The sequence below is a fragment of the Ovis aries genome, chromosome 2, assembly GCF_016772045.2.
Source record: "Ovis aries strain OAR_USU_Benz2616 breed Rambouillet chromosome 2, ARS-UI_Ramb_v3.0, whole genome shotgun sequence".
NCBI lineage: Eukaryota > Metazoa > Chordata > Mammalia > Artiodactyla > Bovidae > Ovis > Ovis aries.
In genome coordinates, this window is record NC_056055.1 from 226,100,552 (window position 1) to 226,119,320 (window position 18,769).

At 42.9% G+C, this 18,769-nt stretch overlaps 2 protein-coding genes and 1 pseudogene across 3 annotated transcripts in view; 2 read left to right on the plus strand and 1 right to left on the minus strand.

Annotated features, from left to right (window-relative positions):
* The window catches only part of WDFY1 (WD repeat and FYVE domain containing 1), a 55,205-nt gene extending 53,307 nt beyond the window's left edge, over positions 1 to 1,898 (minus strand). For both annotated transcript variants that reach the window (XM_004004967.6, XM_060410404.1), the window contains exon 1: positions 1,713 to 1,898. In XM_004004967.6, the coding sequence (XP_004005016.2) occupies positions 1,713 to 1,849 (137 nt within the window). In that variant the 5' untranslated portion in view covers positions 1,850 to 1,898. The remainder of the gene's footprint in view (positions 1 to 1,712) is intronic.
* A 5,249-nt stretch (positions 1,899 to 7,147) lies between these two features.
* Positions 7,148 to 7,242, plus strand: LOC114113331 (U6 spliceosomal RNA; annotated as a pseudogene).
* Positions 7,243 to 8,011: 769 nt separating this feature from the next.
* On the plus strand, positions 8,012 to 15,950 carry MRPL44 (mitochondrial ribosomal protein L44). The gene is made up of 4 exons (XM_012147113.4): positions 8,012 to 8,208; positions 10,077 to 10,545; positions 14,417 to 14,595; positions 15,423 to 15,950. Exons 1-4 carry the CDS (start codon positions 8,030 to 8,032, stop codon positions 15,592 to 15,594), a joined length of 999 nt encoding a protein of 332 aa, XP_012002503.2. The 5' UTR covers positions 8,012 to 8,029; the 3' UTR covers positions 15,595 to 15,950.
* The last annotated feature ends 2,819 nt before the right edge of the window (positions 15,951 to 18,769 follow it).

Sequence of the window (18,769 nt, forward strand, 5' to 3'; positions counted from 1 at the left end):
ACTGCTCCTGGCCAGTAATCGCAAATACTCAGCAACTTACCCAACACACATGAGTCATGACTAAAATATTTTACTGAACAAAGACAGCTAACTTTTATAAACTGATGTCTCCATCTATGTTCATATCATGCAAATATCATTATTCTGTCTTTTGTCTTTTTTTAAAAACAGTTCCCTCTTCTCCCTGAGAAGGGCATGAGCTTAGCAACTGAACTAGAACAGTTTCTCCCCGTGGCTCAGGCACCCCGCTGTCTCCCACTCCTTCCTGGTGACACACCCACATCCAGGTTTAACCAATCACTCCCCACCTCGTTGGCGGTCAGTTACTCTAAATTGCTTGCTCACAACAAACTCACTCAAAAGCAAAACACAAAGGTCAAATACGCGCTGGGGGTTTCGGGTTTCCTCTTCTCAATGGTAACAGGCCCTCAAAACTACCGACTTTAAAAACTAGACGACAAAAGGCTGTACTGTGCCTCCCACTTTAACAAAACAGCAGAACCTTCCTTCTTTCAGACTTTCCACTTTTGCAATACCACCGTTTAAGAACACTCACTGCAGCAAGGAAACACAGTTTTTCTCAAAAACATCACTCTTTTCCTCCAAATTCCCACAGTAGAGCCACTAACCTTTGAAACTTTTAAGGGTTGACAAAACGCTCAAGTTACAACACAAATAATCCTTCTCCCAACCAATCACAAAACCCTGGAAAGACCAGAGAGCTGGACTGGGGAATCTTGGGGTGCATTTCTGGCGTCACCAGTATCTCTGTGCCTTTCTTTCCACGAACCTCAGTTTCCTCTTGGGGCGAATGAGAAAATCGCATCTGATCAGTGTTTCCCAAAGTATGATGGGCAAGACGCCCTGTTAACAAGACAAGAGCTGACTTTAGGTTCACAGAGATGAACGTTTTAGACATCAATTTTTTATGGCAAGGGATAACCGGTTTTCCATTAACAGTGGAAATATCAAATTTCTTTAAAAATAAAAGTATTTTTATTATTAGTCTTTTCTTAAGTGAGTCACTTTTACGGAAAAACAAGCAAACAAACATTGTTTTGTAAATAACAATTCAGGTGGTTCTAACAGCTGTGGAAAAGTAACTGATCTGGAGACGTGGTGAGCGCCAAAGAGAGGTGTAAACCCCAGCGTAGGGCAGAAGAGTGCTGAAGCCCCGGGAGGTTTGTTGAAAGTAAGGGTTCCCTGGCAGCCGGTCCCGCGGGAACCGGAGGCCAGTCCTGGCTCCCAGAGAAGGCGGCTTGGAACGGACCGCGGAGAGGACGCTTCCAGCTCTGGGCAAAGGAGAGTTGAGGGGGGCGGGGGTCCCGGGCTCGAAGAGCATACCGTGGGGGGTCTCGGACCAGAGGGGCGCGGCGGGGATGAGGGTCTCGGGCTGGGGGAGCGCAGTGGCCGGGGGTTGGGACAGGTGTCCCGGACCGGGAGGTGCGAAGCACGTACTGGGGTCTCGGACCAGAGGCGCGGCGGCGGGTCGAGACTGGAGGACCCCACAGGCGGGAACTCGAGGGAGGGGTCCCGGCGACCAAGACGGGCTGGCAGGGGACGACGGGCCGCGGGACCCGGGAACCGTGGACGCCCCCACGCGGAGAGAGCCAAGGCTGGCGACCCCCACGGCCCCCACACCCGGGCGCCGGTGGAATCCGGGCCGCCCTCGTCGCGCCTCGGCCCCGCCGCGCACCAGCCGCCGGCACTACCTGTCCTCGCTGGCCGTGATCACTCCGTCCTCCTTGGGGATAAGCAGTGCGGCCGTGACGGCGTCCTGGTGCCCCTCGATCTTGCTCAGCAGCACCGGACGGCTGCTCTGCGGCCTGGAGTGAATCTCGGCCGCCATGTTCGAGCGGCGGCGGCGGTCTCCGCGACGGTCGGCCCATCAGCTGACTGCGGGCGGGCGGGGACCAGTTGGGTTTCGCTCCGGCTCCTTAGGCCGCGTGGGTGCCGCGCCGCCGTAAGCTCTCGAGTGCTTCCGCCGCTTACCGTATTGGCTGAGGAAGCCGCGCAGCGAAAAAATTACGTAGCCAGGAGAGGCCTGTGAAGGGTTCGCCTGAGAAGTGGGAGAGGTTACGAAGTTCGAAAAGGAAACTCATGGATCCAGGAATGGATTGAGCAGTTGGCGGTGAAGAGGAATTGTCCCTCAAACTAGAACCTATCGAAAATAACAATACGGTACTGTATTCATTCTAAGAAGCCTTTGTTTGGACCACACCTCCATTCCAGACATGTTAAAGTGCGAAAAATAAGAATGCAATTTAGAATCTTTGAAAGGCATTCATTGAGTAGCGACTATATACCAAGCACGATCCTAAAATCTTTTTTGGGTTCAGTCAGTTCAGTCGCTTAGTCGTGTACGACTCTTTGCGACCCCATGGACTGCAACACGCCAGCCTTCCCTGTCCATCACCAACTCCCGAAGATTGCTCAAACTCATGTATCCAGTCGGTGATGCCATCCAACCATCTCATCCTTTGTCGTCCCCTTCTCCTCCTGCTTTCAGTCTTTCTCAACATCAGGGTCTTTTCCAACGCAGCAGCTCTTCGCAGCAGGTGGCCAAAGTATTGGAGCTTCAGCTTCAGCATCAGTCTTTCCAATGAATATTCATGATTGATTTCCTTTAGGATTGACTGGTTTGATCTTGCAGTTCAAGGGACTCTCAAGAGTCTCCTCCAACACCACAGTTTAAAAGCATTAATTCTTTGACCTCAGCTTTCTTTATAGTCCAACTCTCACATCCATACATGACTACTGGGAAAACCATAGCTTTTTTACATGGGTTATCTTCATCCAGATAACAGTTTAAGAGGTGAAGAGGTAAGTGCTCTCGCAGTCTCACTTTGGAAAAGAGAAAACTGAACCATGGAGAAGTTGAATCACTTGTTTAAGGTCACAAAGCTATGAAAAAAAAAAAGCAGCCCTTGACTTCTAGGAGTTGGCCTGGCACTGTCAGCCAGACTTGGGTGTTGCTAGGAGCTGGCTGGGTGCTCACAGCTAGTAACTGTGGAGCATAAATATTGCTGAACCAAATTTGGATCCGTTAGCCCCATGCACAGCAAAGCTACTGACCTCACACTGTAGTGAAGGAAAGTCAGCATTTATTTGCAGGGTGGCTTCCCTGATGGCCCAAACAGTGAAGAATCTACCTGCAACACAGGAGACCCAGGTTTGATCTCTGGGTTGGGAAGATTCCCCTGGAAAAGGGAATGGCTACCCACTCCAGTATTCTTGCCTGGAGAATTCCATGGACAGAGGAGCCTGGTAGGCTACGGTATGTGGGGGTCACAAAAGAAAAACAAAAAACATGACTAGCAGCTGCATAAGAGAAGCAACGAGAACAGGCAGCTCTTGCTCAAAAGAGCCAATTCTTAGAATGGCTTTCAGGGAAGGTTTTAAAGGCAACATTTGGGGTAAGGGTTGCGACTCATGACTTCTGGTTGCTTGGTGGTGATTAGCTATGTTTAGAAATTTTAATCATCAACCTTCTGGTTCTCACTTGTCTAGGGTACATATACTTTTGTATTGTAGTCACCATTCTCCACCTGGGTGGCGGGGGTCTTAGTTTCTGCAAAACAACTCAAAGATATGCATCAGATTGCTAGACTCTCCCTTGAGGAGAAACAAGGACCGTTATCACTGAACTATCATTTAAGCTATTGTTACTTTTCTTGCTGACTGCTTTTCCTTTGTTTTTGTGTTCCCTCACTCCCCTGATTAGTAACTACTCTTTGGAACTCAGGAAAGGTCAGTGACTCGAGCCTTTTTCTATAAACAAAAAAAACTGTGGTCCCCCGTTTTCTTTAATACTCCTCTCTCCAACTATATTAGTAGATCATTTATTAGAGTATTTCTCTCAGTTAATGAAATACTGCGAAAATAACAGTTCCTTGTGCTTTCAATTTATTTGAATGATAGTCCATGAATTTTCAGTATTTCACATGCAGTGTAACACAAAGCCCAATCATAATCCCCTCTCACCTCTTCTGGAGGACTTGCTTCACCCAGAAATACATCAGCTTGTTTTGCCGTATGTGTCATATTCCTCTTTCCTTCTCTCCCTCCCCATCAGTTCAGTCCAGTCGCTCAGTTGTGTCCAAGCCTTTGTGACCCCATGAATCGCAGCACGCCAGGCCTCCCTGTCCAGCACCAACTCCCGGAGTTCATTCAGACTCACATCCATCGAGTCAGTGATGCCATCCAGCCATCTCATCCTCTGTCATCCCCTTCTCCTCCTGCCCCCAATCCCTCCCAGCATCAGAGTCTTTTCCAATGAGTCAACTCTTCGCATGAGGTGGCCAAAGTACTGGAGTTTCAGCCTTAGCATCATTCCTTCCGAAGAAATCCCAGGGTTGATCTCCTTCAGAATGAACTGGTTGGATCTCCTTGCAGTCCAAGGGACTCTCAAGAGTCTTCTCCAGCACCACAGTTCAAAAGCATCAATTCTTTGGCGCTCAGCTTTCTTCACTGTCCAACTCTCACATCCATACATGACCCTTTTACAAACGGGAATGAACCATTCAGATTCTTCTTCTTGATAGGTTAAGCTAAGAGCTCTGAACTGAGTTGTATGACCTGTCAAAGAAAAATGAGAGCTGGACAGTAGTTAATACATTCTATCTAGGAACTATTTAGGAACTATTCCCCTAAAAATAGGGGGAAAGAGACACCAGCATAGAACTGGGCTCAGTTTCCAATACAGCATGGACAAGTGGCGATTTTTGAACTATGGTGTTGGATAAGACTCTTGAGGGTCCCTTGGACTGCGAAGAGTTCAAACCAGTCAATCCTAAAGGAAATCAGTCCTGAATATACATTGGAAGGACTGCTACTGAAGCTCCGATACTTTGGCCACCTGATGCGAAGAACTGACTCTTTGGAAAAGACCCTGATGCTGGGAAAGGTTGAAGGCAGGAAGAGAAGAGAACAGAGGCTGAGATACTTGGATGGCATCACCGGCGCAATGGACATGACTTTGAGCAAGCTCCAGGCATTGGTGATGGACAGGGAAACCTGCCCTGCTGCAGTCCATGGGCTCGCAAAGAGTTGGATATAACTGAGAGACTGAACTGAAGTGGGGATTTAAAACCAAGGAGAAGGTAGAGGTCAGTGTCTAGAAAAGTACTAGGAGGAAACATTAGGGGTACTAAACGATTCTGCCTAAACTAAGTTGACAAAATTCTTACAAAAGGCAGGCAAGGGTGATCAGACATAACTGGAGGATAGTAAGGTTTATGAATTTGATAAGATATCAAGGATTGTCAGACACTGGGTTGGAGGAGCCTCTCCAAACTGACTTAACTTTATTGCTAAAACTGTGATGCAGGCCTGTCAACGGGGCCGACTGGAAGGCCTTCTGAGGTGGAAGCCTTGTTGAAAAGAGGGCTTAGAGAAGCCAGACTGAAGTTTGGTCAAGGAGAATCTTTGCCAGACCCTAACACTAGAGATTCTTGAGATAAGTCATAGCATGCTTTGGGATGGTTTTGGTCACCACCTCCTGTACATTGTTATGAATCAGTTTTCAGGGAGGTGAATGTAGGTGAGATGTGTCCAGGAAGAAAGGAAAGAAGAAGATTGATTACAGTAGAGGCTGACTACAATAACCTGGGAGAGGGGTAGGCTAGCCATCAGGTAGCTCCTATGGAAATAAACTGAAAGAAGACTTGCCACCTGGACAAAAGAGGGTATTTGTGGAAATAGGAACAACTGAAGACATAGCAGTCCAACCTGGGTGACTACGGGGGATGCCATTAACAAGTAGAGAGATCACAGAAAGAGGTGCTCTTTCAATATCTACATGTTTTGTGGGCAGTTCAAAACTTGAGGATTCAGACAGTTTTCTTTAGTGACTTAATATTAAGTTAAAAAAATAAATTAACAGTTTGGTAAGAAAGCAATATTCATTGGAAGGACTGATGCTGAAACTGAAGCTTCAATACTTTGGCCACCTTATGTGAAGAACCGACTCATTGAAAAAGACCCTGATGCTGGGAAAGATCGAAGGCAGGAGGAGAAGGGGACGACAGAGGATGAGATGGTTGGATGGCATTTCCTACTCGATGGACATGATTTTAGCAAACTCCAGGAGATGGTGAAGGACTGGGAAGCCTGATGTGCTGCAGTCCATAAGGGGGCAAAGAGTTGGATCCAATTGAGTGACTAAACAACAAAGAAAGCGATATGATGATATTGCTAAAGAGTGAAAGATAAAGAAAAAAAATGACATAAATCCACTGGTCCCATTTTGACCTATTTTTCCCATCCTCCTCCCCCTTTTGCTGTAAAACAGTTTGTACTTAGATTGTTTTTAAATAAAAATGTTTATTTTGGATTCAATAATCTCTTAGTCTAGGGCTCCTAAAAGGAAGGATTCTGGAGACATGCCAGGTAAATATTTGTCTATAAACAGCTGCTAGATTCATGGTCTTGAACTCTTTAAGACTACGCCTTGATGAGAAGTATTTTCTTTTTGAGAATTTAAGTGTTTTCTTTAAACATGAAACAGCTTGTCTTACTTTAATTAGGACAGAAGGAACAAGAGCAACTGACAAGATGAAGCAACTTCTTCCAGAAATTTCTGGATCCCAAAGCCCATGAAGCTCTGTACACCCAAGAGTAATTAATGCCCAAGTAGGAAAAAAAATGTCAAATTACCAGAGATCAAAGTGCCAACATCTGTTGGATCATTGAAAAAGCAAGAGAATTCCAGAAAAACATCTACTTCTGCTTCACTGATAACGCTAAAGCCTTTGACTGTGTGGATCACAAAAAACTTTGGAAAATTCTTAAAGAGATGGGAATACCAGACCACCTGACTTGCCTCCTGAGAAATCTGTACGCACGTCAACAAGCAACAGTTAGAACTGGACATGGAACAACGGTCTGGTTCCAAATTGGGAAAGGAGTACGTCAAGTCTGGATATTGTCACCCTGCTTATTTAACTTCCATGGAGAGTACATCATTTGAAATGCCAAGCTGGATGAAGCACAAGCTAGAATCAAGATTGCAGGAAGAAATATCAATAACCTCAGATACGCAGATGACACCACCCTAATGCCAGGAAGCGAAGAGGAACTAAAGAGCCTCTTGATGAAACTGAAAGAGGAGAGCAAAAAAACCACTCAAAACTCAACATTCCAGCTCGCGTCAGCACATATGCTAAAACTGGAACGATACAGAGGTTAGCACGGCCCCTGCACAAGGATGATACGAAAATTCGTGAAGCATTCCATATTAAAAACAAAAACAAAAACCCTCAACATTAAAATAACAGATCATGGCATCCTGTCCCATCACTTCATGGCAAACAGATGGGGAAAAAATGAAAACAGTGGCAGATTTTCTTTTTCTTGGGCTCCAAAATCACCGTGACTATACAATAGTGACTACACCCATTAAATGAAAAGACGCTTGCTCCTTGGAAGAAAAGCTATGACCAACTAGACAACATATTAAAAAGCAGAGACGTTAATTTGCCGACAAAGGTCCTTCTAGTCAAAGCTATAGTTTTTTCAGTAGTCATGTATGGATGTGAGAGTTGGACCAGAAAGAAGACTGAACGTTGAAGAATTGATGCTTTTGAACTGTGGTGTTGGTAGAGTCTTGAGAGTCCCTTGGACAGCAAGGAGATTCAACTAGTCAATCCTGCAAAAAAATCAACCCTGAATATTCACTGTAACTACTGATGCTGAAACTGAAGCTCCAATACTTTGGCCACCTGATGCAAAGAACTGACTCACTGGAAAAGACCCTGATGCTGGGAAAGATTGAAGGCAGGAAAAGAGGACGACAGAGGATGAGATGGTTGGATGGCAAAGAGCCAGACACAACTGAGCCACTGGACTTAACTGAGGGAAAAAACAAAACAAAAACCAACGTTTGCGCATGCCCACTAAAACACCCCTACTGGCCCCCACCCACCGGGTGCTGGCTCAGCCCCGCCTCTCCCGGTTTCCGGGGGAACTGTGTTACTGCGACACTGCTCCGGCTCTCCTTTTTCCGCCCTCCATTGCTTTCTCCGGTGCAATGGCATCCGGCCTGACAAAGCTGCTGCTGCGAGGTCCCCATTGCCTCCTGGCCACGGCCGGCCCCACTCTCGCTCCGCCGGTTCGGGGAGTGAAGAAGGGATTCCGCGCCGCTTTCCGGTTCCAGAAGGAGTTAGAGCGGTGGCGCCTGCTCCGGTGCCCGCCGCCGCCGGTGCGCCGGTAGGAGCCACCGGGGGAAGAGGTTAGGGGTGGCTGTCCTGGAGCCGGGGCGTGCTCCCCGCGGCTTCGGCCGGGGGGGCGGGTAGGGATGCTCATCGTTCGTTTGCTCCTGGCTTGACCCTAGTTGTGCGATAGAGACTCCCACGGGTCGTGGACGCGTGGCGGAGGCAAAGGGCATGCATTTCTGCTGGGCGCATGGTTGCCCCCGACGCTCTTGGAACTCCCATTTGGAATCCTGTAGGAGAAGGCAATGGCACCCCACTCCAGTACTCTTGCCTGGAAAATCCCATGGACGGAGGAGCCTGGTAGGCTGCAGTCCACGGGGTCGCTAAGAGTCGGACACGACTAAGCGACTTCACTTTGACTTTTCACTTTCATGCATTGGAGAAGGAAATGGCAACCCACTCCAGCATTTTTGCCTAGAGAATCCCAGGGATGGGGGAGCCCGGTGGGCTGCTGTCAGAGGGGTTGCACAGAGTCGGACACGACTGAAGCGACTTAGCAGCAGCAGCAGCAGACTGAGACTTGTGAGAAATAAGGCCAGCTGGAGGGTAACCTATACCGGGCTTGCGTGTTTTAGCCCCTGCTTTGTATTGCTGCCTCAGAATTCCTTGGGTACGGACAAGAGGGAGGAAAGCACAAAACGGTATTGCGATATAGGGCAAGGAAAAAAGTACACAATGACAAGTCCACTGTTCAGAGGAAAGGGAAAACAGCTTGGCTTTAGGTTTTTGCCATAATTAATCTTGTTCTGCTAGAGGAAAGTCTGGTAGGAAGACCCTCAGATCTTCATATAACTCCAGAAAAGATCCCCTTACACATGAGGTTTTGCTTTTTTTTTTTAAATAATGTTTCTTTGACCTGTGTCGTGGTGGTACAAATAGATGCACCTCACTCTTTGATGGCTCCGTTTGACGGGTGTTTGAGTTACTGTTGCTACTACAACCGATGTAACACCGAATAGCTTTGAAGTTATTGCTCCTTTGGAAATTTAGTATGAAAATTGATAGCTATTTTAATATTGCCCTTCCCCCCAAAAAGCCGATGTATTTTATACACTTGGTAGGAATATATATGTTCATAGTTCTATATTTTTTCAACACAGAATATTGTTTTTTCCTAAAAACAATAGTAAAATAGTGTTCCTTCTTAATCTACATTTGGTTATAGTGAGGTTAGTCATTTTAGGCTTTTATAGTTGTTAGAAACTTTATATATTATATAGATTATATATATCTTAATGACTTACAACCCAGATCTTTATGCTTTGCAGCCCTTTTTTACTTGAGGGTTTTATTTTTGGTTTATTGTCTTTAGTTTTTAAAAGACCTTTTAGTCGTTCTTGAGAATGGTTGTGAAGTTTTAACCTACTTACAATATTGTATTTTATTGTTTTAAGATTTGGAAGCATTCATTGAAAATTAGCAATAAAATCTAGTATCAATTGCAAATTTTCAATGAATGCTTCCAAATCTTAATAAAATACAATATAAATATAACATACTTAGTGTTTATGACTTGAACATATGAAATTATAATTTCTATTTCATGTGTGAGTATAAAGCATAGTTCCATGGTTATAACAGTAGAACCTAAAAGTGAGGATAAGGTCTTAGTCTCTGTTGATGAACTGCTTTGATGTGGCAGTTGACTCAGAGGGACAGTTAATCCAGCAAAGGACCACAAGTAATCATCTGACGTAAGTTTTAATTTTTAGAAAATCAGATTCTGGAATTAAAATGAAGCTCAGTCTTTTAAAATTTTCTTTATATAATTAAATAAAATTGCATCACAATGAGAAATGTTTGCATCACAGCACATCTTGTTCTCTTTATTACCTCTTACTGTCTTGTGTTTTACATTTTCAGTTCGGAGAAGCCCAATTGGGATTACCATGCTGAAATACAAGCATTTGGCCCTCGGTTACAGGAAACTTTTTCATTAGATCTTCTCAAAACTGCGTTTGTTAATAGCTGCTATATTAAAAGCGAGGAGGCCAAACGCCAAAAACTTGGAATAGAGAAGGAAGCTGTTCTTCTGAACCTCAAAGATAATCAAGAACTATCTGAACAAGGGACATCTTTTTCACAGACATGCCTCACGCAATTTTTTGCGGACGCTTTCCCAGACTTGCCCACTGAAGGCGTTAAAAGTCTGGTTGACTATCTCACCGGTGAGGAAGTTGTGTGTCACGTGGCTAGAAACTTGGCAGTGGAGCAGTTGACGCTGAGTGCGGACTTCCCTGTCCCCCCAGCTGTGTTACGGCAGACTTTCTTTGCAGTGATTGGAGCCCTGCTACGGAGCAGTGGACCCGAGAGGACTGCACTCTTCATCAGGGTAGGTGATTGTTAGCTGCACGTGCTGGAACATGCTTGAGGTAGAAAGAAAAACTTCTTTTTGTACTTTACTTCTTTGCGCTATGACCTTGGCAGGTTACATGTGAATTTTTCTCCTGATCCAAACTGAGAAAGACCTAAAGCTTTTTATCAGTTCAGTTCAGTCACTCTGTTGTGTCCGACTCTTTGCGACTCCATGGACTGCAGCATGCCAGGCCTCCCTATCCATCACCAACTCCTGGAGTTTACTCATACTCATGTCCATTGAGATGGTGATGCCATCCAGCCATCTCATCCTCTGTCATCCCGTTCTCCTCCTGCCTTCAGTTTTTCCCAGCATCAGGTCTTTTCCAAGGAGTCAGTTCTTGGCATCAGGTGGCCAAAGTACTGGAGTTTCAGCTTCAGCGTTCAGTCCTTCCAATGAATATTCAGGATTGATTTCCTTTAGGATGGACTGGTTGGATCTCCTTGCAGTCCAAGGGACCCTCAAGAGTCTTCTCCAACACCACAGTTCAAAAGCATCAATTCTTCAGTGTTCAGCTTTCTTTATAGTCCACCTCTCATATCCATACATGACTACTAGAAAAACCATAGCCTTAACTAGATGGACCTTTGTTGGCAAATTACTGTTTTTTAATATGCTGTCTAGGTTGGTCATATCTTTTCTTCCAAGGAGCAAGCATCTTTTAATTTCATGGCTGCAGTCACCATCTACAGTGATTTTGGAGCCCAAAAAAATAGTCTGTCACTGTTTCCACTGTCTCCCCATCTTCGCCATGAAGTGATGGGACCAGATGCCATGATCCTAGTTTTCTGTATGTTGAGCCTCAGGCCGACTTTTTCACTCTCCTCTTTCACTTTCATCAAGAGGCTCTTTAGTTCGTCTTTGCTTTCTGGCATTAGGGTGGTGTCATCTGCATATCTGAGGTTATTAGTATTTCTCCCTGCAATCTTGATTCTAGCTTGTACTTCATCCAGCCCAGCATTTCAAATGATGTACTCTGCATGTAAATTAAATAAGCAGGGTGACAATATACAGCCTTGACATACTCCTTTTCCTATTTGGAATCAGTCTGTTGTTCCATGTCCAGTTCTAATTGTTTCTTCCTTACCTGCATACAGATTTCTCAGGAGGCAGGTCAGGTGGTCTGATATTCCCATCTCCTTAAGAATTTTCCAGAGTTTGTTGTGATACACAGAATCAAAGGCTTTGGCATAGTCAATAAAGCAGAAGTAGATGTTTTTCTGGAACTCCCTTGCTTTTTCAATGATCCAACAGATGTTGGCAATTTGATCTCTGGTTCCTCTGCCTTTTCTAAAAAAAAGCTTTTTTATGATAGTATCTTAATTATTTTTATGATAGTATCTTAAATATTCTTAAATAATTAGAGGTGAATTAAATATTAAATTTAGTGTTTACCTCATGGCAGGACTGCAAGCCATGTTTTTAGCTTTACATCCTAAGGGACAAGGGTAGTGCCTGCACAGTAGAGGCTCAGATGTTTAGTGAGTGAATGAGTCCAAGGGACACTGCTGGAGGGTCTAGTGTGGCTTGGCAGCTCCTTGCTTAAGTACCAGCTGCTGTTCTGCTCTTCCGGGTAATACAGTCTTCTATTTCTGAGTCCCTGTTATGGGCTTTGCTGGTGGCTCAGACAGTAAAGAATCCCCTTGCAGTGCAGGAGACCCAGGTTCAATCCCTGGATCAGCATGGCTACCCACTCCAGTATTCTTGGCTGAAAAATCTCCTGGCAGGATACAGTGCATGGGCTTGCAAAGAGTCAGACACAACTGAGCAAGTAACACTTTCGTTATGTGCACCAAATTCCTTGTTAGCCAGTAATTAAAATACTTAAGTATTTTAAAGTACTTAAGTACTTAAAGTACTTAATTACTTAAGTAATTAAAATACTTAAGTAATTGGTTTGATTTAACTCCACTGTCCTTTTAGAAGTTGTCAATTGGGAGAAGTTTTATTCTTTGCTTTTGGATGAAAACATGAGTTTTGGTCTTTCTTACATAATGGATAGTCCAGGCAATCACTGCAAGTCACAAAAAAAGAGTCTTGATTCAGACCTTTGAAATTAGATGTTTTAAACCAGTTTCCCTTATTGTTGGAATCTATGTAATTTAGTATTGACACTAAGTTGATCTGATCATTTTGATCAAGAAGGATACTTACATTAACCAGCAATCAGACTTCATTCAGAGTTAAGGTCTCCCTTCCAACTTCCCAGCCAGGACTTATGTCTGTCTATCTTATGGAAGCAGGTTTTTAACTGACACCTCTGGAGATGGAGCTGAGGGAAATAGAAGGAAAGGAAAGCAGAAGGTGTTTACTTGACTTGATGGCCAAAAGCTGGTTTAGTGCCTTCTGAGTCTGCTCACTGTTTAAAACAGACACTAGTGAGCATTTTGTTCCCAGCTGGAGCCTTACAACCATGTACCTTCATGTGGGTGTTGGCTCTCAGCTTCTAGTTTTCTGGATAGGGTTCCTTTCAAAATGACATCCCTGCTGTGAATCCCACCTCAGGTCTTAAGGATTTTTATACCCCTGACATCAGGTGCGGACTTCGGCCCCATTACTGCAGGTAGCTTCTGTCACACTGTTGCCTTAAGCGGGAGTGTTTGTTGACTGCCAGTTGAATGAACGTCCATTGCCTCATTCAGAGGCCAGGGGACCCTTTGAAGCCCTCTAGAAGGCAGTGGCACCCCACTCCAGTACTCTTGCCTGGAAAATCCCATGGACGGAGGAGCCTGGTGGGCTGCAGTCCATGGGGTCGCGACTGAGTGATTTCATTCACTTTTCACTTTCATGCCTTGGAGAAGGAAATGGCAGCCCACTCCAGTGTTCTTGTCTGGAGAATCCCAAGGATGGCAGAACCTGGTGGGCTGCCGTCTGTGGCGTTGCACAGAGTCAGACACGACTAAAGTGACTTAGCAGCAGCAGCAGCAACAGGCCTGAGGTGAAAAGGAAAGCGTCGCCTGCCCCCTCTTTCCCCTGCAATTAAATATTTTTTTATAAATAAATTCTAACAAAGTCCTTCCTTGATGTCCATTCTCTCCCAATCTCTATAGCTAATGTAGAGTCTTAGAACTATCTAAACAATTTTTTGTCACCATTTTGAAATTTTCACAGGGTAGTCATGAGACCATTTTGGAAATACTTGTTTACCATACTGTAGTGCCTCCGCTGACAGTTCCAATTATAGATCCTCATAGAGATAGATAATTCAAATATCTTCCTTCTCAGTCAAGAACTGTGACATCTCCCATAGTAGAACTAACTGTGTTGGTGGTATAGTGTGAGCACAGCCACTCTCCATAGTGGAACTGACTGTTTTGAATGGTCTTTCTTCATTCATTTGCTCGCCTAATATTTATTGTTTCCTGTGTGCCAGGCACTGTGCCAAGCACTGAACCAGAGTTTAATAGGATTCAGTCTTTGCTCACAGCTCCTAGGCAGAGAGAGTGGAATGTGGACAGTGCCCTCACGTGTTGTAAGGTGTAGAGGGAGCTCAGGGGAGGCGACTACTAATTCCAGCAGGGTTAGGGAAGTTTTACAGCAGTGACATTTGCCTCAAGAAGGTCATTCCAGGAAGAAACCTTGAGGAACATATTCCCTTTGCTGTGCTACATACCCTTGTACTTTATTTATTGTATATTGAGTTGCCCAAAAAGTTTCTTTAGGTTATTCTGTCACATCTTATGGAAAAGCCCAAATGAACTTTTTTGGTCAACCCAATACATACTAGCTCATATCTCTTAATCGTGTTAAATTTTAAAATTTCTGTTAAAAGTGAACTTTGAATTATGGTCCTTATTTTCCTTATACTAATTTTTTTTTAATGTATAAATTATGTTTTTATATGCAGGACTTCTTAATTACTCAAATGACAGGAAAAGAACTCTTTGAGATTTGGAAGATAATAAATCCCATGGGGCTACTGGTACAAGAACTGAAGAAAAGGAATATTTCATTTCCTGAATCTAGACTCACTAGGCAGTCTGGAAGCACCACAGCTTTGCCTGTGTATTTTGTTGGCTTATACTGGTTAGTAAAATTTTAATCTTCATAATATTCATCAGAAGTCTTGAAAACTGATTTTTCACAATTCTTTAATAAACCTCGAATTGCATTAAAGGATTTTTTGAAAACCTCATTCCCTTGGTGATCTAGTCACTAACTACTTCCTTTCCTGCTGGTCATCCTTAGGGGAAGGTAGATAATCTGTGGTTTGCTAATAGTAGCTTTTGTTAACCAACCTTATACTATAGAAATCTCATGGAGTATCCTGCTAATCTAAATATTTCTTAAAAACAATTTGACTTATAATAGAGATTTAACCCCAGTCCACACTTGTAACAGCTTCAATTGAGCCTAGAACCGAAAAGAAACTGAACATTGTCCATCAAAATAAGTCAGTCCATGCTGAGAACTTTTAGGTTTTTTCATAACAGTCGACCTGCCTCAGGTTGATTTCAGGTGGATAGAAGTGTTAAGTGTAAACTGTGAATATTTACACTTGACTTTTAAAGTTTAGGTAAATATTTTTCTAATGTTTTATGATGTAGGACTTCGGAGGTATACAAGCAGTGGAAGACATTGCAAAGGAGAAAATTGATGGTGTTGTTGGATGTTTCATCGTTAGTTTTAATTGAAGTGCAACGCAAAATGAGATGCTCTTGCTTGTCAGATTGGCAAGCCTTAAACGCATCCTTCATCAGCAGTTCATACACTGCTGGTAGAAAGAAAAGAAAAGTATTTCTGATAGTTTTGGTGAATATTGCTGCCAAAATTAGACCAGGGAAACCTGATCTGTGTGCTTTGTTGTATGATGCACCATGTAATTTCAGGCTGTTGTTGGGTTTTTTTCCTAGTGATAAGAAGCTGATTGCGGAAGGCCCTGGGGAGACAGTACTGGTTGCAGAAGAAGAAGCTGCTCGAGTGGCACTTAGGAAACTCTACGGGTTCACTGAGAATCGCCAGCCCTGGGACTACTCTAGGCCCAAAGAGCCTGTGAGAGCAGAAAAGACCATCGCCGCCAGCTAGCCAGCCAGAGACGTGCAGCCTGAAACTTGTGAGCAAAACAGCAAGACGAACAAATGTCAAAAGATGATCTAAGCTGGACATTTTTTAAATTGTAAAGAAATATGTCTTGTTCCTCATACTGAGTTCCTAAAATTGAACAAGTGTTTATTGGGTCACTTGTTTTATTTTCTTTTTATTCATTTTTGTTCTGTCGGTATTTTCCTGAGAAATTTTAACTCAAATTCTTGATTTTATTATTGTATTTAACTTGTACAGTTAAGTGTATTTTATTCCCTTCTGACTTTAAGGTATCATAATTTGAATGTATGTTTTACATGAAGTTGCTATAATGCCAATTAAAAAAGTTATTCTTCATGTATTTTATTGTAGCTTAATTTGATATACCCAGATAGTGAACCCTGTCTCTCTAGTATAGTTTTAGCTAAAATAGTTATAACTCTTAACCTTTAGAAATGTAAGGTGCTGATTATAACAATCAGGCATTTACGATAACTTCGATGGCAACTACCGAGCCTGTGATCTTAGAGCCTGTGGTCCATGGTGAGAGAAGCCTCGGTTTAAAATTCTATGCAAGTTAATTTCATAGCTATTTAATTTCTATAAAATGAATGGCGGGGATATACATTTTATGCTTTTAAAATAAAAGCAGATTAAAACATTAATGGAAAAATAAAGTATGTATTTATCAATTTAGTATTCCATAATCATAGCAACCATGTCCCAAGCACAGCTCTTAAATATTGTAACACATTTAATTCAGTAGAAGACACATCTTAAGAGTGTGTCTTTCTGATTCTTTAATCCTTTGTGTTCAATTTAGTAGTCCTCCTACTGCAAATTCCCTTTATTTCTTTTCAACTTTTTGGCAGCTAATAATTTGCAGTTTCAGTCTGCCAACAGTCACTCCCCAGAAGTTAAGAAAAGTGGGAGTTGAGAATAGAAAAGAGGTAAAATGTTTAAACTGGTGACACTTTTTGCCATGAAATCTTTTTGTAAAGGAAGATGAAGAATCTTTGAAACTCCTAACCAGTCTCAAGCAAGGAATTTCAAAGTGGACTTAATATCATCTAGGAGGTCTTACTGGAGAAGGAAACGGCAACCCACTGCAGTATTCTTGCCTGGAAAATCCCAGGGATGGAGGAGCCCAGTGGACGTTAGGGGTCGCAAAGAGGTAAAAAAACAAGGTAAAAAAAGACTTAACAGCTATGACAGCTAACGCAGAGACCGCTTTTGAAGGGAAGTTTGCGAATTACCTAGTTGGCTGGATTGGTTAGGTTAAGTGTAAACTCTCACCTTTGTTTTGGGAATAACTCCAACTCCTAATAATTCAGCACAGGGAAAGAGGACCAAAGCCAATAGTGAAATGCTACCCTTAAATGTATCATCCACAAGTAAACACATCAAGCATCTTATTGACAACATAGGAGGAAAGAGATACTATATAAAAAGTTTCTGGGAAGCAAAAGATGGTAAGTGTCTTCCGACCACTTCTCATCCAGCATGTGCTAGAGCAATGTTCTAATTTTATATTAGTTCAATATTTTTTTCTAAAAGTCTTTGGAGAACTCAGTTGCAAACTGAGTAATCCTTCCCTTCTCTGTAAGTTCTATGGATATATTTCTCCTGCTCAGGGCAGTTTGCAGGACTGTAATCTACAAGTTTGGAGGGGAATTATCTTCACCCTTAGGTTTTTCACACTTCTGATCCTTGAATGCTTTTAGGGTTACACGTGGAACACGTCTAGCTCTCTAGTTCATAAAAACTACTTTGTAGTGTAGTGTTAGTTGCTCAGTCGTGTCTGACTCTGCAACCCCGTGGACTGTAGCCTGCCAGGCCCCTCTGTCCATGAAATTCTCCAGGCAAGAATACTGGGAGTGGGTAGCCAATCGCTTCTCCAAGGGATCATCCAACCCAGGGATTGAACCTGGGTCTCCTTCATTGCAGGCAGATTCTTTACCATCTGAAACACCAGAGAAGCCGATACCTTTAAAAAGCACCAATTAAAATACAATGAACTAGGACATAGAAGACAATTTATACACTCTCGCGCTTCCACGTGAAGCAGCTTGAAACTTGGGACCAACTTGAACGACTACTTAATTTGCTATATGAGAGTAAGTATTACAGAAGTTTGATGTGTGGGCAAGAGGACCATGTGGGTGTGAGGGTGTTGCCAAAGGGCTGTACCCAAGAGCATTCAGTGACCATTCCAGGACCCCTTTTTGACTGATGTTTAGACCATGTTGAGAAGACAGTTGTTATAACTGTGGGAAGTTGGTGGCATATGAAAGCACTGACTCAACCTTGGTACTGGAGAAGAAAGATGTTGAAGTCATTTACTTTGAAACTGACACTCCCATCCTCCAGTTTCCACAGCCCCAGAAAAGTTCCTTATCCAAAATTGTAATATTGATGTCTATAGACTCAATTATCTAAGCCTTACTCTTTTTTACTGTAGTTCATGTTATGTTATTATGTGCATATATAAAATAGGGCATATTATTCTCAAAAGTATCATGTGGTTTTAAGGAAGTGAAATATTAGTAAAAGCTATCCTTGCAACTATACATTATAGTAAGTGAAGTAAGTCAGAACAAAATACCATATGGTATCACTTATACGTGGCATCCAAAATATGGCACAAATGAACGTAATTATGAAACAGAAAAAAACTCACAGATAAAGAGAACAAACTTGTGATTGCCAGTGGGGATGGGAGAGGAATGGACTGGAACTTCTGTATTACATATCGAATCGATAAACAAGGTCCTACTGTTGGGAACTATACTCAATATTCTGGGATAAACCAAAATGGAAAAGAATATGAAAGGAATGTATGTATATGTATCACTGAGTCACTTTGCTATACAACAGAAATTAACACAACATTGTAAATCAACTACAGTTTAATTTTTAAAAAAAGCAAAAAAACTTCCCCCAAACTATTATCCTAGTTAAGAATGAAACAAACGAGACTATTTTTTTACTGTTCAGCATTTTAGGGATTTTGGCCACAAGATGGTGCTCTAACCCTACTTCTCAGTGAAGTATTAGTAGCATGCAAAGTAACATTATGGGGAACAGTCTTTTCTCCCCAAACAGGAAAGATTGATTACATAGAATTATAGTGAAATATGACTTTTCTAGACCTCCTACAGCTCTCTCCTGTGAGCTC